Source organism: Bos taurus, chromosome 1 (assembly GCF_002263795.3).
Source record: "Bos taurus isolate L1 Dominette 01449 registration number 42190680 breed Hereford chromosome 1, ARS-UCD2.0, whole genome shotgun sequence".
Taxonomy (NCBI): Eukaryota; Metazoa; Chordata; class Mammalia; order Artiodactyla; family Bovidae; genus Bos; species Bos taurus.
In genome coordinates this window covers 78,006,745-78,033,281 of record NC_037328.1, presented here as the reverse complement: position 1 = coordinate 78,033,281, position 26,537 = coordinate 78,006,745, and the positions used below count along the sequence as shown (strand labels likewise).

Below are 26,537 nucleotides of genomic sequence, written 5' to 3'. Positions count from 1 at the left end.
TTCACAGTCAAAAATTTCAAATTATTTACTATCTAATGGAATAATTTATTTTTAAAAGTACATTTATAAAATTCATTTTTTTATTTTTATTTTTTTTGGTTTTTACTCAGAGTCTTTTATTCTACAGCACTTGGAATCTCTTTATTTGACAAATGTTTTCTAGTACCTACAAGTTGTGGGTATTATGATTGTGATTAAGAATACAAATATAAATGAGACAAGATTCTTGCCTTTGTGGAAGGCATTGTTTAATAGAGGAAGCAGATAAAAATACAAAGATTTTAAAATAAGTATTAAAGAACTGAAAAAGAAGTTTGGATCAGATGCAAAGATGTGGAGACAGTTGAAAGTGCATGGAGTGTCTTAGACACAGACAGCTTAGCTGGAGTTGAATCTTGTGTATTTCTCACCATAATTGTATTGGCTCATATGGTACATATAAGTACATAAACTACATTAGGGGTGCTAGGAATGGAGAGAGATGAAGAAATCTTGAGATATTCAGGATATCAGTGGAAGAAGATAACTGATAGGATATGGTAGGTGAATGAGAAGAAGAAGTCAAAGATTGTAGTCTGTTTTGGTAGATGGTGAGTCCATTAATTTAAAAGGAGAGAACTAAAAGAAGAGTAGGTGTGGGGATTCTGTTTAGGACATATTGAGTTTGAAATGTTCATGAAATGTGGAGTTGAGCTGGTTGCCAGGAAGTTAGAAATTTAGGTCTGTTTGAAGCTCAGGAGACAAAGTTGAACTGGTAATATAGGTGTCAGATCATACAACACTGGGGCAAAGCTGAGTCATGGGATTGATTGGGCTGAAAGGTACCTGAGGAAGGAGCATTAATGGGTAAATTGCATTCAAATTCAAATTTATACTATCTCTAAGTCCTTCAGCACTGATCTAAAAAATGCCCATCAATTTATGAAATACTATGTCAAAATTCACTACTTCTTTTACCTATCTCACTAACTCTATATCATTTCTACATCTGATAAGTATGATAGTCAAGTGGCCTCTTTCCAGATATTCTTGCTTACCTCCAAGCTTTACCAACTTTTTCAATCTGCACGTTCACATGCTTTGCATTTCTCGTATAAACAGTTGTGAAAATAGAAACATTTTTGGTATTGCTTTTATTATTACAAGACATAATAATTTCATATAAATTTTGTAATTCAGTTCAGTTCAGTTGCTGAGTCGTGTCCAACTCTTTGCGACCCCATGAATCGCAGCACGCCAGGTCTCCCTGTCCATCACCAACTCCTGGAGTTCACTCAGACTCACGTCCATTGAGTCAGTGATGCCATCCAGCCATCTCATCCTCTGTCGTCCCCTTCTCCTCCGGCCTCAATCCCTCCCAGCATCAGAGTCTTCTCCAATGAGTCAACTCTTCGTATGAGGTGGCCAAAGTACTGGAGTTTCAGCTTTAGCATCATTCCTTCCAAAGAAATCTCAGGGCTAATCTCCTTCAGAATGGACTGGTTGGAACTCCTTGCAGTCCAGGGGACTCTCAAGAGTCTTCTCCAACACCACAGTTCAAAAGCATCAGTTCTTCGGCACTCAGCTTTCTTCACAGTCCAACTCTCACATCCATACACGACCACAGGAAAAACCATAGCCTTGACTAGACGGACCTTTGTTGTAATTACATGATATTTATTGATTACAGTTTGCATGTTTTCATGTAATTCAATTAACAAAAACTCTTTGAGGTCAGAATGCTATCTCCACTTTAAAAGTGGAGGTTCTTACAGTGTGAATTGGCTGAGGTCTTATAATTATAACTGTATTTCCACATTCAAATAATTTGTTAATCCTCAAGAAGAAAAAACCAGAAGGAAGTCTGTGTGTGTGCCTATTCATAGTCATGGCTATGATATATGATAGGGTAGGATATATCATATTTTTACAACCAAGGTCAGTTATTCCTAATTGTTTCATCCACTTTATATTTGCAACTTCTAGCCATATCTTTCTTCTTTTAACCATTTGTTACGGAATTAGTTTCATTTGCCCAATGCACAGCAAGCCAAATGCTTAGATGCTGAGGTTTTCTGCAGAGAAAGAATTTCTTCCCAAGGAAGCCAAAAGAGAAGAAAGGAGAACAGATCTCCAATCTGCCTCCCCAAACTCAAGAGGCTTGAGATATTTATGAGATAAAGAAGCAGGGTGGTCTGAGGCATGGAGAAAGGTGATTGGAGGCAAGAAAAAGCCGAGGCGATCCGTGTTCCACGCAGGCATACCTAAGTTAACTGCTGCTTCTTGGGATGCATATTCAGAAAATGGCAGCATCAGCATGATCTGAGGGTGGAGTTTTTGGCCCTCTGACATCAAGAGGTCATTCTTTGGACACTTACGTAGGCCCAGTTAAATGGTCAGAATCTCGACTAATTTGAACCGTCAAGACTAGCTCCATGTTTCGAAAATTAACTTAAGCCACCATCGTTATGGCTACCCATAATTAGAGGCATGATCGATAAGGGGCAGTTAAAGGAATCTTGTGATATATTCTTTAATCTACATGAAGCTTGGAGGGCTTGCAATTTGCAGGAACAATTAAAGTGAGTTTAATCAGTGAAGACAGGTTACAGAGTGGTATTTATTAAGCAAATTATAGACCAAGAATCTAACTGATTAATGTGCTTGATTTCACATTGTCTTAATGGATTCTTTGATTGTGTGGAGAGTCTTGTTGAGAGGAACTAGTGATTGAGTCCAGAGCTTTAGAATAATAGTGAATAGATCATGAATGCTCTATTGCCTAATCAAAGTGAGCCACAGACCAAACCTTTTTTACTTTTGTCTGGCATCTTTCTTCTTATTTTTGAGAGAATTATGAAACTGAACCAATATTTTAGTAATCAAATGTAACTTTATATTCTTAACCCCTTGGTTTCCCACCACATAGACTGAACAAATATTTATTTGTTTATTTTGTTATTTTAATTGTTTGGCTGCTCGGCTTTTGGAGTCTTCATTCCCTGACTTAGGATTGAACCCAGATTGAATGACTAATTTCATTGGTCTTGACAATGAAAGCACTGAGTCCTAACCATTGGATTGCCATGGCATTCCTTAACAAATATTTGTTAAGTGTCCACCTGGCATACTGTTAATATATGCAGAGCAATGCAGTGGATACTCATTGGAATTTTGTTGTTTGTTTAGTTGCTGAGTTGTGTCCTACTCTTTTGTGACCCCATGGACTGTTATTCTGCCAGGCTCCTCTGTCTATTGGATTTCCCAGGCAAGAATGTTAGAGTAGCCATTTCCTTCTCCAGGGGCTCTTCAGAACCCAGGGATCGAACTTGTGTCTCCTGCATTGGCAGACAGATTCTTTACTGCTGAGCCATCAGGGAAGCCCTAATTGTTGGGATAGCAAGAAGAATAAAACAGATTTTGCCCTCCAGACATTTATAGTCTAGAGGGAGAATGCAAAAATGGTACTTAAAAATTATAATTTAATGTACAAATACTGTTGATAGAATCAAAAGGTTCTATCAGAGCCCAGCAAAAAGAATAGATAAGTCCAGAAGTTAACAAATGTGATAACATTTGATGTGAAACTCAAGAGTGATTTAGCCATCAAAGCAGATGCCGAAAGACATTTTAAGTAAAAGAAACATGATTAGATGCTGCAAATTACAAACGTGTATAAGATGTTCTTAGACAAAGAGTCATTCACTTAAGCTAGAGTTTAAAGTGTGTGTGTGTGTATGTATGTGTGTGTGAATGTGCATATATGCGTGGGGAGGGTTGGGGAAATGGAATAGGATGAGGATAGAAATTAGAATTTGTAGGAAAAAAAGCTTCTGCCTCAGTCTCCTTTTTTGCTCTATACTCTTGAACATACAGTCACAGTGTATCTATAAAGATAATTCCAAATAATCGTGCAAGGATGATATAAACATTCTGTTCAGTTGTGCGGCTTCCCAAGTGGTTTCCGTTGTTGGGTGTTGGATGGACTTACTTTATATTTCAACATGCTTCACTTGCTACAATGGGAGGGTGAAACCTGTAGCCTGAGGCTTGGAAAACCTGCTCAGCAAAGGAATGTGGGCCTGCAGGCATGAAACCTGGTCTCTTTACCCAGGGTAAACAGGAAGCAAGAGATGGTTGTAATAAGGAAAACTGAGACTCTGGGCAGTGAACTGCTGGCAGACAGCACCTGAAGCAAACCAGGGGCCCAGTCACTCAGCTGGTAAATAATCGCTGTAAAGTCAAGAATATCACACACACACACACACACACACACACACACACACACACCCCACACCTATCCTTTACCCTAACCAGCACTCAGGCCTTCTGTAACCGGAGTTGTTAAAACTTGACCCTCTGCTTTTGAGGCTGGAATAATAGAGGGAGCCAGGGGTGGGCGTATAAAAGCTTTTAAAGAAAAGTATGTGGCTGGTGGCATTCATATCAAATGACACCACGTTCCTGTCACACAGATTAAGTTCAGGTGCTTGAAATGCTCAAGAGCCAGCCTGGGGACTTGGCCTTTTGTCTGCCTCTCCTTCATGCCCATATTGTCCCTCTGTTTTCATGGTCCATCTTAAAGAGCTCACAGAAATGACTAGAAATGAAGGGCATCTTACCTGAGTGAAATGCCAAGTTCACTGAATGTAAAGTAGTGTTAACTTTTTCCTTCCAGCATTTTGATTCTGAGGCCACAGAGAATTCTCATGAAATAAAACTTACGATGAGGACTGGGGAGGCATTCCGTAACCCAATTTCATATATATATATAAAATCTGTGAAAAGGCATCTTGAACAACCAAGAAGGTGTTGCCCATGGAAAAGTTGAGGTGAACTGAGCTTTAGATTTTGGGAAATCATAGTTAAATGATGACATAGTTAATTATTTATTCACAATATTGATTATTGGCAATAGGCTTCCTTTAATGCCTTTGCAATATGACTCCAAGTTCTACCTTAATCTTATATCCTTCCCCAGACCTTCCTGGAAGACATTAGCAGGTGGGCACATGTATATAGAGCGTTTACAAATCCTTATTTATTGAAGTTAGTTTGATCTTTGTAGACAACTTATGAATTTGATGCTATTCAGTTCAGTTCAGTCACTCAGTCATGTCTGACTCTGTGACCCCGAAGCACGCCAGGCCTCGCTGTCCATCACCAACTCCCGGAGTTCACTCAAACTCACATCCATCGAGTCGGTGATGCCATCCAGCCATCTCTTCCTCTGTCATCCCCTTCTCCTCCAGCCCCCAATCCCTCCCAGCATCAGAGTCTTTTCCAATGAGTCAACTCTTTGCATCAGGTGGCCAAAGTATTGGAGTTTCAGCTTTAGCATCATTCCTTCCAAAGAACACCCAAGACTGATCTCCTTTAGGATGGACTGGTTGGATCTCCTTGCAGTCCAAGGGACTCTCAAGCGTCTTCTCCAACACCACAGTTCAAAAGAATCAATTCTTCAGTGCCCAGCTTTCTTCACAGTCCAACTCTCACATACATACATGACCAATGGAAAAACCATAGCCTTGAGTAGATGGAACTTTGTTGGCAAAGTAATATCTCTGCTTTTGAATATGCTATCTAGGTTGGTCATAACTTTCCTTCCAAGGAGTGTCTTTTAATTTCATGGCTGCAGTCACCATCTGCAGTGATTTTAAAGCCCAGAAAAACAAAGTCTGACACTGTTTCCACTGTTTCCCCATCTATTTCCCATGAAGTGATGGGACCAGATGCCATGATCTGTTTTCTGAATGTTGAGCTTTAAGCCAACTTTTTCACTCTCCTCTTTCACTTTCATCAGGAGGCTTTTTAGTTCCTCTTCACTTTCTCCCATAAGGGTGATGTCATCTGCATATCTGAGGTTATTGATATTTCTCCCGGCAATCTTGATTCCAGCTTGTGTTTCTTCCAGTCCAGCGTTTCTCATGATGTACTCTGCATATAAGTTAAATAAACAGGGTGACAATATACAGCCTTGATGTACTCCTTTTCCTATTTGGAACCAGTCTGTTGTTCCATGTCCAGTTCTAACTGTTGCTTCCTGACCTGCATATAGGTTTCTCAAGAGGCAGGTCAGGTGGTCTGGTATTCCCATCTCTTTCAGAATTTTCCACAGTGTATTGTGATCCACACAGTCAAAGGCTTTGGCATACTCATTAAAGAAAAAATAGATGTTTTTCTGGAACTCTTTTGCTTTTTCCACGATCCAGCAGATGTTGACAATATGATCTCTGGTTCCTCTGCTTTTTCTAAAACCAGCTTGAACATCTGGAAATTCACAGTTCATGTATTGCTGAAGCCTGGCTTGGAGGATTTTGAGCATTACTTTACTAGTGTGTGAGATGAGTGCAATTGTGCGGTAGTTTGAGCATTCTTTGGCATTGCCTTTCTTTGGGATTGGAATGAAAACTGACCTTTTCCAGTCCTGTGGCCACTGCTGAGTTTTCCAAATTTGCTGGCATATTGAGTGCAGCACTTTCACAGCATCATCTTTCAGGATTTGGAATAGCTCAACTGGAATTCCATCACCTCCACTAGCTTTGTTCATAGTGATGCTTTCTAAGGCCCACTTGACTTCACATTCCAGGATGTCTGGCTCTAGGTCAGTGATAACACCATCGTGATTATCTTGGTCATGAAGATCTTTTCTGTACAGTTCTTCTGTGTATTCTTGCCACCTCTTCTTAATATCTTCTGCTTCTGTTTGGTCCATACCATTTCTGTCCTTTATTGAGCCCATCTTTGCATGAAATGTTCTCTTGTTATCTCTAATTTTCTTGAAGGGATCTCTAATCTTTCCCATTCTGTTGTTTTCCTCTATTTCTTTGCATTGATCACTGAGGAAGGCTTTCTTATCTCTTCTTGCTATTCTTTGGAACTCTGCATTCATATGCTTATATCTTTCCTTTTCTCCTTTGCTTTTCACTTCTCTTCTTTTCACAGCTATTTGTAAGGCCTCCCTAGACAGCCATTTTGCTTTTTTGCATTTCTTTTCCATGGGGATGGTCTTGATCCCTGAATCCTGTACAATGTCATGAACCTCAGTCCATAGTTCATCAGGCACTCTATCTATCAGATCTAGTCCCTTAAATCTATTTCTCACTTCCACTGTATAATCATAAGGGATTTGATTTAAGTCATACCTGAATGGTCTAGTGGTTTTCCCTACTTTCTTCAATTTAAGTTTGAATTTGACAATAAAGAGCTCATGATCTGAGCCACAGTCAGCTCCCGGTCTTGTTTTTGCTGACTGTATAGAGCTTCTCCATCTTTGGCTGCAAAGAATATAATCAATCTGATTTCAGTGTTGACCATCTGGTGATGTCCATGTGTAGAGTCTTCTCTTGTGTTGTTGGAAGAGGGTGTTTGCTATGACCAGTGCATTTTCTTGACAAAACTCTATTAGCCTTTGCCCTGCTTCATTCTGTATTCCAAAGCCAAATTTGCCTGTTACTCCAGGTGTTTCTTGACTTCCTACTTTTGCATTCCAGTCCCCTATAATGAAAAGGACATCTTTTTTGGGTGTCAGTTCTAAAAGGTCTTGTAGGTCTTCATAGAACTCTTCAACTTCAGCTTCTTCAGTGTTACTGTTTACTGACTTGGATTACCGAGATGTTGAATGGTTTGCCTTGGAAACAAACAGAGATCATTCTGTCATTTTTGAGATTGCATCCAAGTACTGCATTTCAGACTCTTTTGTTGACCATGATGGCTACTCCATTTCTTCTAAGGGATTCCTGCCCGCAATAGTAGATATAATGGTCATCTGAGTTAAATTCACCCATTCCAGTCCATTTTAGTTCACTGATTCCTAGAATGTCAACGTTCACACTTGCCATCTCCTGTTTGACCACTTCCAATTTGCCTTGATTCATGGACCTAACATTCCAGGTTCCTATGCAATATTGTTCTTTACAGCATTGGACCTTGTTTCCATCACCAGTCACATCCACAACTGGGTACTGTTTTTGCTTTGGGTCCATCCCTTCATTCTTTCTGGAGTTATTTCTCCACTGATATCCAGTAGCATCTTGGGCACCTACCTACCCGGGGAGTTCCTCTTTTAGTATCCTATCATTTTGCCTTTTCCTACTGTTCATGGGGTTCTCAAGGCAAGAATACTGGAGTGGTTTGCTATTCCTTTCTCCAGCGGACCACATTCTTTCAGATCTCTCCACCATGACCCGCCCGTCTTGGGTGGCCCCACAGGGCATGGCTTTAGTTTCATTGAGTTAGACAAGGCTGTGGTCTGTGTGATTAGATTGACTAGTTTTCTGTGACTATGATTTCAGTGTGTCTGCCCTCTGATGCCCTCTTGCAACACCTACCATCTTACTTGGGTTTCTCTCACCTTGGACGTGGGGTATCTCTTCATGGCTGCTCTAGCAAAGCACAGCTGCTGCTCCTTACCTTGGAAGAGGGGTATCTCCTCACCACCGCCCCTCCTGACCTTGAACATGGAGTAGCTCCTCTCGGCCCTCCTGCGCCTGCACAGCCACTGCTCCTTAGACGGTGCTTGATGCTATTAATATCCTTATTTTATAGAAGAGGAACTATAAAATTCAGAGAGGTTAGACTTGCCCAAGATCACACAGCTAGTGAGAACTACATTAGCAATATAAGACCAGATCTGTTTGATCTGAATACTCATGATATATCATGTTCTATACTTCCTTTAGTTCAGTGGTTCTCAGCAGGAGATGATTTTATCCCTGGGGGACATTGGCAATATGTGGACAACACTATTGATTATCACCTCTGGGATTGAGGTGCTACTGCTTAGCTTTCTAAAATCTGGAGGACATACTCCCCTGCTGGAAATAATATCCTAGCCCCAAATAGCAATAACTCCAAGGTAGAGAAATATTAGATGAGTTGTATAGATGAATAGCCGTACTTGTGACTTTGATTCTCAGAAAACTGGATGAAAGTTTGAGATGCATATATGAAATGTGATAGAATAAAAAGTAATTTTTGCCTTGACTATTTGGGAAGGCATTGTGGAAGAGAAAGGATTTGAGCTTGGTTGTGAAAGATGAATAAGAGCATGGGGACTGTAACTCTTTGTGGATTGAACAGACTATCAGAGAGTTTCTTAGGCAAGCTTAATATAGTGGGTTTTTTTATTTTTTAAAGGAAAAGTTTTCTACAAAAAAACCCTTCTCAGAACCCAAATATGTAAAACTGATAAAAATAAAGCAGCTATGATTGATGTGATTGTAGCTTTTCTTCCCTAACTTTTTCCTAAGACTTCAGGCATGTGTGTGTGTGTGTGTGTGTGTGTGTGTGTGTTTAATACTATTAATAATAGCATTTTCTTGCTTTTCAAAAGAATTCTGATTTGGATAATGTATGATATGGTCACCCAACCTATAAGGAAAAGTGTTGTAAGAAACAAGTTTCAAAAAGTATCGAGACTGATTTTTTTCTATATCCCTTTGGAAAATTAAGCACATGAATTCTTTCCTAAATATTAGAATTTCATTCAAACTCTTCTAGAAACTTACATAACTATAATACAGGTATCAAAACCTAGAAATAAAACATCAGTACAATACTATCCTGTAGCAGGGCTTCATTGGTGGCTCAGATGGTAAAGAGTCTGCCTGTAATGCAAGAGACCCAGGTTCTATCCCTGGGTCAGGAACATCCCCTGGAGAAGGAAATGTCAACCCACTTTACTATTCTTGCCTGGAGAATCCTGTGGACAGAGGAGCCTGGAAGGCAACAGTTCATGGTCATAAAGAGTCAGACACGACTAACACTTTCACTTTCATAGGACTATTAACTAAAATACAGATCTTATCCAAATTTCATCAGCTTTTTGTTTTGTTTTTCCTAATGTCTTCTGCATACTCCAGAATTCAATCCAAGATTCCATGTTATATTTAAGTATTCTGTTTCTTTATTCTCCTCCAAAATGTGACCAGTCTCTCAGTCTTTCCTTTTTCTTTTTTTCCCCATGACCTCGGGGCTTTTGATAGAATGTTCTCATGGTGGCTGGACCATGGAAAAAGCAAGAGAGTTCCAGAAAAACATCTATTTCTGCTTTATTGACTATGCCAAAGCCTTTGACTGTGTGGATCACAATAAACTGTGGAAAATTCTGAAAGAGATGGGAATACCAGACCACCTGATCTGCCTCTTGAGAAATTTGTATGCAGGTCAGGAAGCAACAGTTAGAACTGGACATGGAACAACAGACTGGTTCCAAATAGGAAAAGGAGTTCGTTAAGGCTGTATATTGTCACCCTGTTTATTTAACTTATATGCAGAGTACATCATGAGAAACGCTGGACTGGAAGAAACACAAGCTGGAATCAAGATTGCCGGGAGAAATATCAATAACCTCAGATATGCAGATGATACCACCCTTATGGCAGACAGTGAAGAGAAATTCAAAAGCCTCTTGATGAAAGTGAAAGAAGAGAGTGAAAAAGTTGGCTTAAAGCTCAACATTCAGAAAATGAAGATCATGGCATCCGGTCCCACCGCTTCATGGGAAATAGATGGGAAAACAGTGGAAACAGTGTCAGACTTTATTTTTCTGGGCTCCAAAATCACTACAGATGTTGACTGCAGCCATGAAATAAAAGACGCTTACTCCTTGGAAGGAAAGTTATGACCAACCTAGAGAGCATACTGAAAAGCAGAGACATTACTTTGCCAACAAAGGTCCGTCTAGTCAAGGCTATGGTTTTTCCAGTGGTCATGTATGGATGTGAGAGTTGGACTGTGAAGAAGGCTGAGTGCCGAAGAATTGATGCTTTTGAACTGTGGTGTTGGAGAAGACGCTTGAGAGTCCCTTGGACTGCAAGGAGATCCAACCAGTCCATTCTGAAGGAGATCAGCCCTGGGATTTCTTTGGAAGGAATGATGCGAAAGCTGAAACTCCAGTACTTTGGCCACCTGATGCGAAGAGTTGACTCATTGGAAAAGACTCTGATGCTGGGAGGGACTGGGGGCAAGAGGAGAAGGGGATGACAGAGGATGAGATGGCTGTATGGCATCACTGACTCGATGGACGAGAGTCTGAGTGAACTCTGGGAGTTGGTGATGGACAGGGAGACCTGGCGTGCTGCAATTCATGGGGTCGCAAAGAGTCGGACACGGCTGAGCGACTGATCTGATCTGATCTGATGGTGGGTTTGGCTGATGTTTTCTCATGATTAGATTGAAGTCTGCTTTTTTTAAGGGCAAAAATACTGCAGAAGTGACGCTGTGTCGTTTCACTGCATCATATTGCAGGTTCACTGTGCCTGTATGCCTTGTTACAGATATTAACTTAATCATTTGTCTAAGATGGTGTGTGCCAGATTGCTCCTTTGTAAAGTTAGTATTTTTCCTTTATAATTGATAAATACCTTGAAAGAGATACTTTGATGCTCAACCCATGTCTTTTGAAATCATGGTTTCTGAATAGAATTTAATATATATCCTTTGGCATCTAGGGAATTTTTATTACTTTAGAATAGGGCATATCACAAGATTAAAAAAATACTTTCTCAAGTCTGTGATGCGTATTAAGGAAATTGGCATTCAAAGTCTGGAATCGAAAGGAGTAGGACTAAGGAATCTAAACTCTTTCTTGCCTGTGATAATATTTACATCTATAAATAGTAAGCTTTGGGCTTCCCTGGTGGCTCAGAGGTTAAAGTGTCTGCCTCCAATGCGGGAGACCTAGATTTGATCCCTGGGTTGGGAAGATCCCCTGGAGAAGGAAATGGTAACCCACTCCAGTATTCTTGCCTGGAGAATCCCATGGACGGAGAAGCCTGGTAGGCTACAGTCCATGGGGTCGCAGAGTTGGACACGACTGAGCGACTTCACTTTCACTTTCATCAGATCAGATCAGATCAGTCGCTCAGCCGTGTCCGACTCTTTGTGACCCCATGAATCGCAGCACGCCAGGCCTCCCTGTCCATCACCAACTCCCAGAGTTCACTCAGACTCTCGTCCATCGAGTCAGTGATGCCATACAGCCATCTCATCCTCTGTTGTCCCCTTCTCCTCCTGACCCAATCCCTCCCAGCATCACAGTCTTTTCCAATGAGTCAACTCTTCTCATGAGGTGGCCAAAGTATTGGAAGTTTCAGCTTTAGCATCAGTCCTTCCAAAGAACACCCAGGACTGATCTCTTTTAGAATAAACTGGTTGGATCTCCTTGCAGTCCAAGGGACTCTCAAGAGTCTTCTCCAACACCACAAGTTCAAAAGCATCAATTCTTCGGCACTCAGCCTTCTTCACAGTCCAACTCTCACATCCATACATGACCACTAGAAAAACCATAGCCTTGACTAGACGGACCTTTGTTGGCAAAGAAATGTCTCTGCTTATGAATATGCTATCTAGGTTGGTTATAACTTTACTTCCAAGGAGTAAGCATCTTTTAATTTCATGGCTGCAGTAGTATGCTTTAAAATATTTTTGAGCAATTCACTGGGATTCATACAATAGTCTGATGAAGTTGGTATTTACCATCATTATTATTTTCCCATTTTCAGATACATAAACTAAGATCCGGGGAGATTAAATGATTCTTCTAAAATCTAACCATTAGTTTTGGGCAAGGAAATGTACTTTTTCCCCCCACTATACTCAATGATGAAGGGGACATGGTTAGATTGCTGTGAGGGGGTATGTCCATGTAGAGGAATGTGGCTTCTTAGTGAATATGAGGCAAGGCAAATAAAACAATAGATGAGTGACTGGAATCTGCCCACTTAAGATCACTTCTGACCTTGGTTACTTTGTGATTTTAAACACAGCAATTAAATTAAATACTCCTGTTATTGAAATTAATTTATTCTTCTCATTTTGCTTTTCTCTTTGGAAGCTTAAGAAAGAACACTTGCTGTTTTTCTTATCCAGTCACCAAAGCACTGGTGGAGTGTTCTGTGAGGAATGATGTCTTCCTTTCTAGAATTTCCAGGCTATATGACTACAGTTTGTTTCATTCAGTAACACGTAATATTTAAATCCATTCTAAGGTCTTAAAGAGGGTGCTGGGAGTAGTAATAAGAGGTAACTTCTGTCTGTCTTTGTCACTATAGCCTGAAACTCATGGTAAACAAGAAAAACTTTGCTTATCTATTAGATTCTTTAGTCAGGGAAGTGAGTTTAAATTGAGGTTTGACATTATCTAATTAGGTAACTATTACTTTATTGAAAACCCACAAATATCAATCCACTCTAGCAAACTTTATGTTGTTTGTCATAAAGTCACTATTTTTTTTAACTTCTGAGTTGTTGAAGTTCCAATACTTTGGCCACCTGATGTGAAAATCAACTCATTGGAAAAGACCCTGATGCTGGGAAAAATTGAATACAAAAGGAGATGGGTAGGGGTCAGAGGATGAGTAGGTTAGATAGCCTCAACAATTCAGTGGACATGAATTTGAGCAAACTGTGAGAGATAGTGAAGGACAGGGAAGCCTGGCGTACTGCAGTCCATGGGGTCACAGAGTCAGACATGACTTAGTAACTAAACAACAAAATTAGCCCCAAACCATAGATTTCAATGCCTCTTTCCAAAAGAGTAAGCTGAGGCTCACAAAGGAGAAGTGAATTTATGATAAGGTAACAGAACAAGTAAATCACATAAGTTTTATTTGCATGGCTTTTCTTTCTTTCCTATTTTTTGTCCCTTTTGTGCTGTGCTGTGCTGTGCTAAGTCACTTCAGTCATATCCAACTCTTTGTAGCCCTGTGGACTGTAGCCCTTCAGGTTCCTCTGTCCAGGTAAGAATACTAGAGTGAGTTGCCATGCCCTCCTTCAGGGGATCTTCCCAGCCCAGTAATCAAACCCAGGTCTCCTGCATTGCAGGTGGATTCCTTACTATCTGAGCCACAAGGGGAGTCCATGAATACTGGAATGGGTAGTCTATCCTTTCTCCAGGGGAATCTTTCCAACCCAGAAATTGAACCAGGGTCTCCTGCATTGCAGGCAGTTTCTTTAACAGCTGAGCTATCAGGGAAGCCCCTTGTTCATTATAGACTAGGTCAAATAGTAATGATGGATATATTCTAAAGTTTAGATTTTTTTCTTACTAACAAGGAAACTAAGGCTACAATGGAGAAGTGGTTTGCCCAAGGGCAGTTTGGTATAAAATTAACAGTCCAGGATAAAACTTATATTGAAAATGTGATTATGGGTAACGACAGGCTTCTCTTTCTTCATTGAATCATCACTCTGTATTAGTCCCTCAAAGCAAAGATTGGTCCTCCTTATGGAGAAAAGGAGAAACATTGGTCACTTGGTTGAATATGCATAATGACTTATATGGATATTGGGATACACTTTGAAAGTTTTAATTTAGACTTGCAAGCCAGTTCGCTAGAAAGCGTATTTGGATCTCACTGTGAATAGTCCCTTGTTCCTAATATTCTTTTTTACCATTGTGCAGAAAATGGAGTGACTCTGGACAAAATCATTTACTTTCTCTGAGCCTTGATTTCTAACATGGAAATAATGATACCTTCTTTTACTTACCTGAGTGGCTTATACTGGAATGAGTTAATGGATATAATTGGGCTAATTGGAAATACAAAGATATGGGCTTTCCTATTTCATTTCCTTCTTTATATCTCTGTTTGCCGTGCTCCCTGAATTACCCTCCTCTCAACCCAGTTCAACCTGATTTGACCAAAAGAGTGATTTTTTTTTTTTTTTTAACTCATTTAACTTGAAGTTCAGGGTAGGCTGATCTAGTAACTCGGATGGTTTTGTGAAGAATTTCTCAGTCTTCATGTCTTAGGTCTTTCACTTTTATTGTTTTCAGTCTCAGTCAGGTTTTCACTGTGTGGCCAAAATGACCATGAATACCTTTGGACTTGGATGATATGTTTTACAGCTGCATTGGTCATGTGCCCATACCTAAACCAATCTCCTATGGATTCCTCTGATTGGTTAGAACTGAGTCATGTACTAAAGCCAGCTCCACTTAAGCTATTTGCACTAAATGGAAGAATGTGGCTCTCCAAAGGAAAATAGAGGCATTCTTTTTTAATCTTTTAAAAATTAGTTATTTATTGGCTGTGCTGGATCTTTGTTGCTGTGCAGGCTTTTCTCAGGTTGTGGGAGTGGGGGCTATTCTCTAGTTTTGGTGGGCAGGCTTCTTATTGCAGTGGCTTCTCTGCAATGAGAAAAAAAGAAGATGGGGGTGGCAGAGGATGAGATGGTTACATAGCTTGTGCTGTGGAGCACTAGCTCTAGGTGTGAAGGCTTCAGTAGCTGTGACTCCTGGGCTCTAGAGCACAGGCTCAATAGTTGTGGTGCATGGGCTTAGTTGCTCTGTGGCATACATGATCTTCCTGGATCAGGGATGAAACCTGTGTCTCTTGCATTGACAGGCAGATTCATATCCACTGTACCATCAGGGAAGCCCTGAGGCACTCTTATTTGAAGAAGAATCTCAAATAGAGAGAAGGATGCTGGGTTAGAAATAACAGCAGCAGTCAGCTAGACCCTCTTTAACCTCATTTCACTTGCTGAAACCCCTAGAGGATTGTCTCAAATGTCTCCTTTGGAAGTCATTTTTGATCCTCTAGCCATATATGATTTATTTTTCTTTAATATCTTGTGCCTGCTTTTGCTGTTTATTTTCATGGACTTTGTATGATCATTACAAGTTCATCTTTTAAATATTATTATAGTGCCACTGCTGTGTGGGCTTCCCCGATGGCTCAGTGGTAAATAACCCACCCATCAAACTGAGATAGCCACTATGGAAGATGGTATGGAGATTCCTTAAAAAATCAGGAATAAAACCACCTTATAACCCAGCACTCCCACTCCTAGGCATATACCCTGAGGAAACCAAAATTGAAAAAGATACATGTACTACAATGTCCATTGCAGCACTATTTACAACATCTAGAATATGGAAGCAACCTAGATGTCTATCGACAGTTCAGTGCAGTTCAGTTCAGCTGCTCAGTTGTGTCCAACTCTTTGCAACCCCATGGACTGCAGTACACCCGGCCTCCCTTTCCATCACCAATTTCCGGAGTTTACCCAAACTTATGTCCATCGAGTTGGTGATGCCATCCAACCATCTCATCCTCTGTTGTCCCTTTCTCTTCCTGCCCCCAATCCCTCCCAGCATCAGAGTCTTTTCCAATGAGTCAGCTCTTTGCATCAGGTAGCCAAAATATTGGAGTTTCAGCTTCAACATCAGTCCTTCTAATGAACACTCAGGACTGATCTCCTTTAGGATGGACTGGTTGGATCTCCTTGCAGTCCAAGGGACTCTCAAGAGTCTTCTCCAACACAGCAGTTCAAAAGCATCAATTCTTCAGCACTCAGCTTTCTTTATAGTCCAACTCTCACATCCATACATGACTACTGAAAAAACCATAGCCTTGACTAGATGGACCTTTGTTGGCAAAATAATGTCTCTGCTTTTTAATATACTATCTAGGTTGGTCATAACTTTCCTGCCAAGGAGTAAGCATCTTTTAATTTCATGGCTGCAGTCTCCTCCTGCAGTGATTTTGGAGCCCCCCATAATAAAGTCTGCCACTGTTTCCACTGCTTTCCCCATCTATTTGCCATAAAGTGATGGGGCCGGATGCCATGATCTCAGTTTTCTCAATGTTGAGCTTTAAGCCAACATTTTCACTCTCCTCTTTCACTTTCATCAAGAGGCTCTTTAGTTCCTCTTCACTTTCTGCCGTAAGGGTGGTGTCATCTGCATATCTGAGGTTATTGATATTTCTCCTGGCAATCTTGATTCTGACTTGTGCTTCATCCAGCCCAGCGTTTCTTGTGATGTACCCTGCATATAAGTACATTCACCTATCTATCAACAGATGAATGGATAAATAAGCTGTGGTACATGTATACAATGGAATATTATTCAGCCATAAAAAGGAACACATTTGAGTCATTCTGATGAGGTGTACAAACCTAGAGCCTATTATACAGAGTGAAGTAAGAGAAATATAAATATCATATTCTGACACATATACATGGAATCTAGAAAGATGATACTGATGAATTTATCTGCATGGCAGCAGTGGAGAAACAGACATAGAGAACAGACTTGTGGACCTGGGGTGAGAAGGGAGAGAGTGTGAGATGCATGGAAAGAGTAACATGGAAACTTAAAATACCATATGTAAAATAGAGAGCCAGTGGGAATTTGCTGTATGACTCAGGGAACTTAAATAGGGGCTCTGTGACAATCTAGAAGGGTGGGATGAGGAGTGGAATGGGAGGGGGTTTGGGAGAGATCAGCCATGGTGTACCTATGGCTGATTCTTGTTGATGTTTGACAGAAAGCAACAAAATTCTATAAAGCAATTATCCTTCAATTAAAAAATAGATAAAGTGGCAAAAAAGAAAGAACCCACCTGCCAATATAGGAGATGTGAGAGTCGCAGTTTCTACCCCTGGGTCGAGAAGATCTCCTGGAGGAGGGCATGGCAACCCACTCCAATATTCTTGCCTGGAGAATCCCATAGATAGAGAAGCCTGGAGGGCTACATTCCAACAGGGTCACAAAGAGTCAGACACAACTGAAGCAACACACTCACTGTGAGGGCAGAGGCTATATCTCACTTGTCTGAATCTTCAGCAGTACATGACAGGTGTCTGATCCACACTAGACTATCAGCAAATATTTGTTAAACTGACTTCTTAATGTTGTACAAGGTATGAATAATGAAAAATAAATAAGGTGTGGCAGTTAATTTTATTATGTACAAAATGTATTAACAGATCAATCTATTAAAAGACTAACAGAAGCAATAGTAACAATTCCAAGAAATGATTTCTGTTTAAGTAGTAAGAATAAGTGCAGCTCCAGGAGAGCAGTCAACTTTTGTGAGGACTGGCTGGGGAGGGTGTGTCTCTGGACCTGCTTTGCACTCACTAATTCTGTGTGTTCTTTTCCTCTTCAGTTATCTGGGTTCACGTCTAAGCTTGTTCCAGCTATCCAGAATACCCACAAGAATTCCACTGAATCTGGAAGAGGAAAGGGATTGACGGTGCTCACTGAACCCATATTGATTGAGACCTACACTGGGCTGATGTCATTCATTGGAAACCGAAACAAACTTGGCTATTCCCTTGCCCGGGGGAGTATTGGTTTTTGATACTCTTTTTGGTGGATAAATACATCATCCATAGCTACATCATTACTGAAGATTCTGTTTCAGCTCACCATATTTTTAGATTGAAATAATCAGCTACTTTTAAATAGTATCACATGATTTTAAATATTTAGTATCTTAGGAGATCAAAAAGCTTGATTAGACTGATAAATGCACACTTCAGATCTTTTATGAAATTTCTTAAAATCAGAAAATAAATTCACCTAAGTATATTGAATAACATTATCAAATAAATACCTGATCATAAACTCAGGGCAGACCCTCTGGGTTCTTGTTTCTCAGTCCTCCAAATGTGGGCACGTTCTGGGTCTTTATTTTCAGCCCTTAGATCCTGATCTTCTCTCTCACTGGGGTCTCAATCTGTATTATTTCAGTTTCCTTTTTATGAGGATGACTTCCAAATCCATAGTCCCATCCCTGGTATTTCTGTAAGATTCAATTTTGCATTTCTGTCTGCTGATTATCTATATCAGTAGCCACTTATATTCAGCTTCTTCAAAATTCTGGATTTCTCTATGGGATTTTAATAGTCACAGTTATCAGTTTTGATGTCTTTAATCTTCTTGCCAAATACATTCCATGTAGTATCTCTTTAAGTCTGTCTGGGTTGCTATAACAAAAATACTACAGGCTGGGTGGCTAATAACATACATTTATTTCTTCCAGTTCTGGAGGTTGGAATTCTGAGGTTAGGATACCAACCTGATCAGGTGTGGGCCCTCTCCTGGCACTTAGATTTCTTGCTATATCCTTATAAGACAAAGAGGCAAGAGAGTTTTGTTGTGCTTCTTTTATAAGGGCACTAATCCTGATGCTGGGAAAGGTTGAAGGCAAAAGGAGAAGGAGGTGGCAGAGGATGAGATGGTTAGCTACCATCACTGACTCAATGGACATGAATCTGAGCAAACTCTAGGAAATAGTGAAGGACAGGGGAGCCTGGTGTGCTGCAGTTCATGCGGTTTAAGAGTTCGACATGACTAAGCGACTGAACATCAACAACAGAATCTCATTCATGTGGGCTCTGCTCTCATAAGCTAAGGCCCCACCTCTTAATAGCATGACATTGGGATTTCAATGTATAAATTTAGGGGGATGGCACAAACAGACCATATTTAGCATTAAGCCCAATGTCCAGATATCAAACTAAAGTTTATTCTTTCAAAAATTTTCATATATTTCTCCTTTTCATTCGCACAGGTATATTATTAGATCACATTTTAAATTCTGTTTAGCTGGATAATTGCTATAACCTTTTAGTTGGTATCATTTCCAAGGCTGAGCCTCTTCTAATTCATTTTGCATTTGTTGCCAGATTCCAAAAACACAATTTGATCATATCATTCCCTGATCAAGAACTTTCAGTGGCTCATTTCCTTTTTGCTGTTTTTTTTTCTTTTTTGATTGATTGTTCTTATGTTTTATTTTTCAGTAGCAGATCTTTCCTTCTAATGAATCTGTTTCAGATGCCCAATATGTAAAACAGGTAGAAGTAAGACCACTGTGGTTGAGACAGAGATGGGAATGCCACTGACCTCCTGTCTTTTGGGTCTTACAAGTGCCTTCTGTGGAATGTCTATGGATTCTAGAGGGGATAAGAAACATTTTTTTCAAAAACACTTTTGTAATTCATTCTGTTTACATTTTCTTTTCTCTCACATTTCCTCTTTGTTTCTTCTTGACTTATGTCTAATTGTAAACAACTCAGGAGATTATCTCATTTGTTTTTAATCTCAAAAAAACTTTTAATGCTGAATTCTATATATTATTAACATAATCATCTTTTTGCCTGTCCTAAGACCCAAATTTGAGACACCTTGGCTGGTATTCAATTTTAAAATTCCAGCTTTTTGGGGGGAGAGGATGCTTATGTGAAGTCTAACTTTAAAGTCTTTTCTTTAACCTGCTTACTTCCTCAATTTCAAAGATTTGACCTCTGATGTTTCACAAACATCAATTTGAAGGAGGCATTCAAAATCCAAACCTTGAATAACTCTCGTTTGATTTTGTCTTTATCTTTGTTTACTTCCATTAGTACTTCTCTCCCTCTCTTTCCACTTCCCAGGACCCACATTTTTTTCCCTTCATGATGGCAAATATTGTTACAGTCCCCAAGGCAGGAAACTTCTATTCAGACTGTAAAAGGAAATGTTGAAATCCTTAGCTGTCCTGTCAACAGTAGTGGAATGAAAAGTCGTTGGATTGCTTTGGCAGTGGTTCTGAAGCAGGCACAATTGGCAAATTATTATTAACAGTGCTGCCCGAAAATCCCCATTTGCCTCAAGATAGTGGCATTTGTTGGCAGAGGTCTATGAAAGGTCCAGCACATTCTCTTTATTTACCATTTAAGGATCAGTCTGACAATTGACTTCTTTCTGCATATTCATTCCCTTTGAATTGTCTAAGTTGGACTGTTCCCAAATGACCTTTGAAAGGATATAGTGCAAATCAGAAAAGATGAGAGGAGGGTGATATCTCTTAACCCTGAGGTCCAGTCTGTAACAATAGGGTACCAAAGCTGTTTAGTGTGAGAAGAGTGATCTCAGAGATGACATGAGAACTATCTTCATATTTCATACAGACCATCTTGTGGGATATTCTAGAAACTGATAAGTGGGACCTAGGAAGCAGGATTATGATCAGAGGATAAGAGGATTCAGGGATTTGGATGGCAGTTTAAGATAAGAAAGAACTTCTTATACTTAAAAATGCCCAAGGATGGGAAGCATTGCTCTTTGACATGTACTAGGAGGGACTAATGGAGAAGGCGATGGCACCCACGCCAGTACTCCTGCCTGGAAAATCCCATGGACGGAGGAGCCTGGTGGGCTGCAGTCCATGGGGTCGCTCAGAGTTGGACACGACTGAAGAAATTCACTTTCACTTTTCACTTTCGTGCATTGGAGAAGGAAATGGCAACCCACTCTAGTGTTCTTGCCTGGAGAATCCCAGGGACAGAGGAGCCTGGTGGGCTGCTGTCTTCGGGGTTGCACAGAGTTGGACACGACTGAAGTGACTTAGCAGCAGCAGCAGGAGGAACTAAAGTGAATATTGTAAAAGGGATTGCTAAAGAGATGATTGATAAAATCTTTTAAAACCAGGGACCTTATAATTCTTTAAATAATTGTTGTTAATCATTAAGTAGTGATAGTTGCTCAGTCACATATGACTCTGTGCCTGCCAGGCTCCTCTGTCCATGGAATTCTCCAGTCAAGAATACTGGAGTGGGTAGCCATTCCCTTCTCCAGGGGATCTTTCCAAGCCAGAGATCAAACCCACGTCTCCTGTATTGCAGGCAGATTCGTTACCATCTGGGCCACGAGGGAAGCCCCAGTCATTAGTTAAAACACCCTTTTTTGTCTGGAAAGAGTTGAATCAGTCATGTAAGGCCCTGGAAAATTAGCTTAATTTTCCTAAGGTTTAATTTCCTCATCTGTAAAATGGAGATGATCCTATCTCTTTTGCCTACTTCGTTAAGATCTTGGGAGGATTCAATGAAATGAAGTCAAATTATTTTATTAAATAAAAACCATTGAGTATCTGCCTGTAGAGCAATGCCACTTTGGTGCAGAACCTCAGACAACATCCAAGGGAACTAAATTCAGTTCTTCTGGGAATTATTTTTCTGGTCACTATGGGCCTGCTGGGGCTTCCTATGTGGCACTAATGATGAAGAGCACACCTGTCAATGCAGGAGACATAAGACATGTGGATTCGATCTCTGGGTGGGAAAGATTGCCTGGAGGAGGGCATGGCAACCCACTCCAGTATTCTTGCCTGGAGAATCCCACGGACAGAGGACCCTGGTAGGCTACAGTCCAAAGAGTCACAAGAATCAGACACTACTGAAGTGACTTAGCACACACACATGCATGAACTTACTCTCTCTTTACCATTTGCCGTGTGGTATTCCCAGTGGACAGTTGGGTTTCTTGTCCATAAGCTAGACAACCAGCCACAACCCACAAACCAAAGACCTATATGTGTCCCTGGGCTTTTCCTTCAGGCTATTATCTGAACTATACCAGTAAAGTTTCCCAAAGGGGCAACATAGGTCTGATTGGGAATAAGATTAGATACAAGGGGCATTAAGTATAAAGCATATCATCATAAAAATGTCATGGTTGGCCATCTTCTCTATCTGTTCTTTATCCATTCAAGAAATTCCACTAAAAAATCTCCAGTAAACCTCCATTCAGAAACTATTTGAACAATTGACAGATTGTTCATAGTCTTCTGATGTATCTTGGGCAGTTTTGATGGTTACAAATTTCTCCTTCTGTCTCTTTTAAGTAAAAGTGATCTGCCACTCTCTTTTATTTAAAAATAAAATTCCCATGCTGGAGTAGATTCAACTTGTTTCCATTCCTGGGTATGGGGAATTGGGGTTACAGAAGCAAAACTGACGCATTCTTTAACACTTACAAAAAGAGAAACTGCCAAGAATCACCACACCTAGGCTTCCAGTGGGCACTTGGGCTTTTTTGGAGGCTGCCCCTTGGCCATCCTCTAAGGCAGAAAAGAGAAGCCAATTTATGAGGATCTTTTGCTTTGAGCCCTCCTCTCATTGTCCCTTTGCTGAAACATTCTTAAGGAAGCCAATTCATAGAGCCCTGGGGTTAAGGAAGCATAGAAACCATCTAATCCAATGCTTTCATTTCACAGAACACAAAGCAAAAGCCTAGAAATTGGAAAGAAATTGCTCAAAAACAGATGGTGGCTTTTTGGCGATATGGAATTAAACTCTAAAGTTTTCAATCTCCTATTCCAGCCCCACTGTCCTTCTACATATCTCCATTCCCAGAAAAAGGCATGTCATCTAAACCAGTGTATCATAGCTTCTGGGTTAATTCTGACATGAGAAAACAATAGGTCACCGTTGTTTAGGGGGAATTTCCAGAAATTACTTGTATTTTCTTAAAAGGCTAAGGTCACTCATGGAGCTCTCTGATGTCCTATCTGATTAAAAAGACCAAACAAAGCTGCGGAAGCCAGCAGATATTTTGTAAGGCAGCTTTACCTCTGCCTGGCATTTTGTGGGGCAAGACAGCGGAGTGCAAACGTATTAAATTCAGGTTTAAAAGCTCCCCCAGAAATTCTTTACACACAAGAGACCAAGGTGGAGAAAAGAAGATGACTTGTGCCAAAGGGAAAGAAAGAGAGAGACTAATGCCTGTGGTTTTCAAAGGTTAACAACAACAAAAAAGCCCAAGTATTTGCACAGGGATGAATGCTCATTGGCTCTTGGCCAACAATTATACAAGGGCTTGTGCCCACATCCTGTAGCTGTGGTTTTGGGACGCTGCTCATGAGTGACTTCTTATGCTTAGTGGCAGGAAATTTTAGTCACTGATGTGTAAACTCACCTTTGGTCTGCACCCCCCACAACGTGCTCCGAAGGCAGTTAGGGGGCCAGGCCTCCTGATTTCCCTGCAGACATTACATCTTCAGACGCTAACAAAAAACTCAGTTTAAAGCCTTCGGAGTGACTGATATTTGATCAATTCTTACCTTACTCCACTCCAATGTAGCCACTTCTTCAGATAATTCTATACTCACAGGGATGAATTATGATATCTTCTTCAAAATCCTCCCTTTAGCCTCAAAAGTCAAGACAAAAAAATAAAAAAATGTTAGCTCTATTTCATTTCAGGCCTGCCATGTGAAATATGAGAGGCGAAGTCATCAGGTTGCTTCTGAGCCTAGATCTTGTATCTGATGAGCTATCTTACACTCAGTTTTTGAAAGTTCTTAGTTAACATCTCACAAATCTCCTCTTCAGTGAAGCTAAATGGAATTTGCAAGAAATTTCTCAGAAAGCAGATGGTGAGTTTGGAGCAATCCTGGGATTAAACTCTAACACTTCCATTTTCCTGCTCCTAGTCACTGCTCTTTCCACATATCCCCATACCCAGGGAAAGGCATATCATCTAAATCAGTGTACCACAGTTGTCCTCTAAGCAGATGTATCCTAATTTGAGGTGAGAAAACAAAATGTCCAGTTAATTAACTCTCATGTTTCAAGTATATATGAGAAATCATGATGCTACATTATGGATAGAGAATATATTGAGATCAATTTATCTGAATTACCACCTTGTCTCACACCCTGTCCACAATGACTACCCCATGCATCTCAGAAACTGCTCTTCTTTCCTTTTAGATTCCCTGCTCACTCTTTATGAAATTATTGAAACTGAGATTGGAAGGGACCTAAAGGTCATCTAGTTCCTACCTATTGCAGGAATGTACTCAATTGAAACACACAGCAGAAGCAGACTCAACTTATGCAAAGGTGTTGCCAGACAGAAAGTTCATTGCTTCCTACAGCAGCACATTCTACTGCTAAGTGACCGCACTGAGTTGAAAAGTTTTTTTATGTATTACATACAAATCGTCCCCTCTGGAAATTTATCTATTTGGTCCTTATCTTCCTTTGAAGTTACCCCAAGTAAATCAGCTAATCAACCATTTCATATGGCCACACTTCAAATAAAGGCAGCTAACTGGTGCTCTCCCAACAAAGTAGTTTTATTTTTGCTTTTTGACACAAAACCCTCTAGTTACCACAAATGTTCTTCATGTGTTGGATTATCCAGAGCCCTTATTGAACTCCTCTCTTGTTTGTAAACAATTCTGCTTGGTTAACATTTCTTTTGAAATATTGTATTTGGGACTTTCCTGGTGGTCCAGTGGTTAAGAACCCACCTGACAATGGAGGGGTCATGGGTTCAATCCCTGGTTGGGGAACTAAGATCCCACAAACCACAGGGTAACTAAGGCTGCATGCCATAACTACTGAGCCTGTGTGGAATCAAAAGTTTCCACGTGATGCAACAAAGACCCTGTGTGTCCCAAGAGTAGCACTGAAATATATACCTTACCATATGTAAAATAGATAGCTAATGGGAAGTTGCTGTATGACACAGGGAACTCAAGCTGGTGCCCTGTGACAACCCTGTGGAATAGGGTACAAGGAGAGGGGGAGGTTCAAGAGGGAGCAGACATATGTATACCTATGGCTGATTCATGTTGATATATGACAGAAGCCAACACAACATTGTAAAGCAATTATCCTCCAACAAAAAAGAAAGATCCCATGTGCTGCAGCTAAGAGCTGATGCCACCAATTAAATAAGTAATAAATATAAACAACAAAAATAGTAAGCAAATAAAATATTACATTCAACACTGACATGGCAGTTCAAATATAGGTTGACCAATGAAAGTTAGAATGTGATTGTTCTCCATTTGCCAATGTACTGTTTATTAATGAAATCCAGGTATTCTTTATAATCCTATTTATTCACATGAAGTTCATGATCAACTATATATAATATATATAACTTTTTTCTCATTTAATAATCTCATTTAAGGGACAAATCAGGCCACTTTTGTATGGATTACTAGTAATGAACCTAGATTAGTTCCCAGAAATCACTGCTTTTCTCTTTTGACTTAAGTTTGTTCATTTTTTCTATAGTACCTGTTTAGCATTTTATCCTGAGTTAGTATCAAACTAATTTTTTTTTTTAATAGTACCTGGCAACAAACAATATTTTTAAGAGAGGTGTTTTTTTTTTTTTTTCCTGTCCTCAGTGGGAATGGCTACCATTATGGCTGAGTCAAAGCCATAATCAGAATGGTTTGTTTCATAGAGATCTTTGACACTGGTTAGCTGATGGTTTTGTCCTTAAAGCAAAAAAAGATGAGCAGTCCAGTCAAATTTTATTTGGTCTGTATAAGCAAGAGTAAACAGAAGTCTGACCTGAATCAGCATTTACCAACACGTTGTTATCAGAAGTGGGGTCCAGCTGCTCACTGCTCTAAAGTCAATAAAGAGGCAAGGTTTGCGAAAAGGAAAATTTGTTTTAGTTTGGAGGCTAGCAATGGCAAAGGGCTGTGGTGGGTGGACTCATGTCCAAATACCAACTCCCCCCACTGTCAATCAGTGGGCAAAACCTTTAAAGGAGAGATTCAAGGATGTATAGGCAGAGGGAGGCTAGTACAGCTAGCTCTGATAGTCATCTCAAAACTGGTCACAAGGTGGTCTGATTAGCATCATCTTGACTGTTGAAAGTATAATTAGTCTTCAGTTTCAGGGTTGGTTTGTTCCTATTTGAGGCCATTTCTCAGAATTATGGCAGCTTATGTCATGGCTACAGTCTGGTCATGATGTAGTGAACTTCTCCCACTTGTTTGGGGTTTCAGAATCTACAAAACAGCTCACAGGATATGGTTCAGAATTATCTATAGCCTTTCAGGAGGAACTAAAAGTCCTTGACTTTGCTTAATGACTAAACTATTATTATTTTGTCCTGTTTGACTTCTTTCCCTTTGCTTCTGCTTTTTCTTTTTAGCTAAAACTTTTCTACAGACAAAAGGCAGATAGGGGATAAAGGGGAGTAGGCCCTAAGGCCCTGGTCTGTTTCATCATGATAC

General features: G+C 40.1%; 1 protein-coding gene across 2 annotated transcripts in view; it reads left to right on the top strand.

The window, feature by feature from the left end:
* The window catches only part of TPRG1 (tumor protein p63 regulated 1), a 201,750-nt gene extending 183,400 nt beyond the window's left edge, over window positions 1-18,350 (top strand). The window contains exon 6 of one of the 2 annotated variants that reach the window (NM_001193079.1): window positions 17,886-18,350. In NM_001193079.1, coding sequence (NP_001180008.1) covers window positions 17,886-18,080 — 195 coding nt within the window. In that variant the 3' untranslated portion in view covers window positions 18,081-18,350. The remainder of the gene's footprint in view (window positions 1-17,885) is intronic. The other variant, XM_059886607.1, reaches the window with a different exon arrangement.
* The last annotated feature ends 8,187 nt before the right edge of the window (window positions 18,351-26,537 follow it).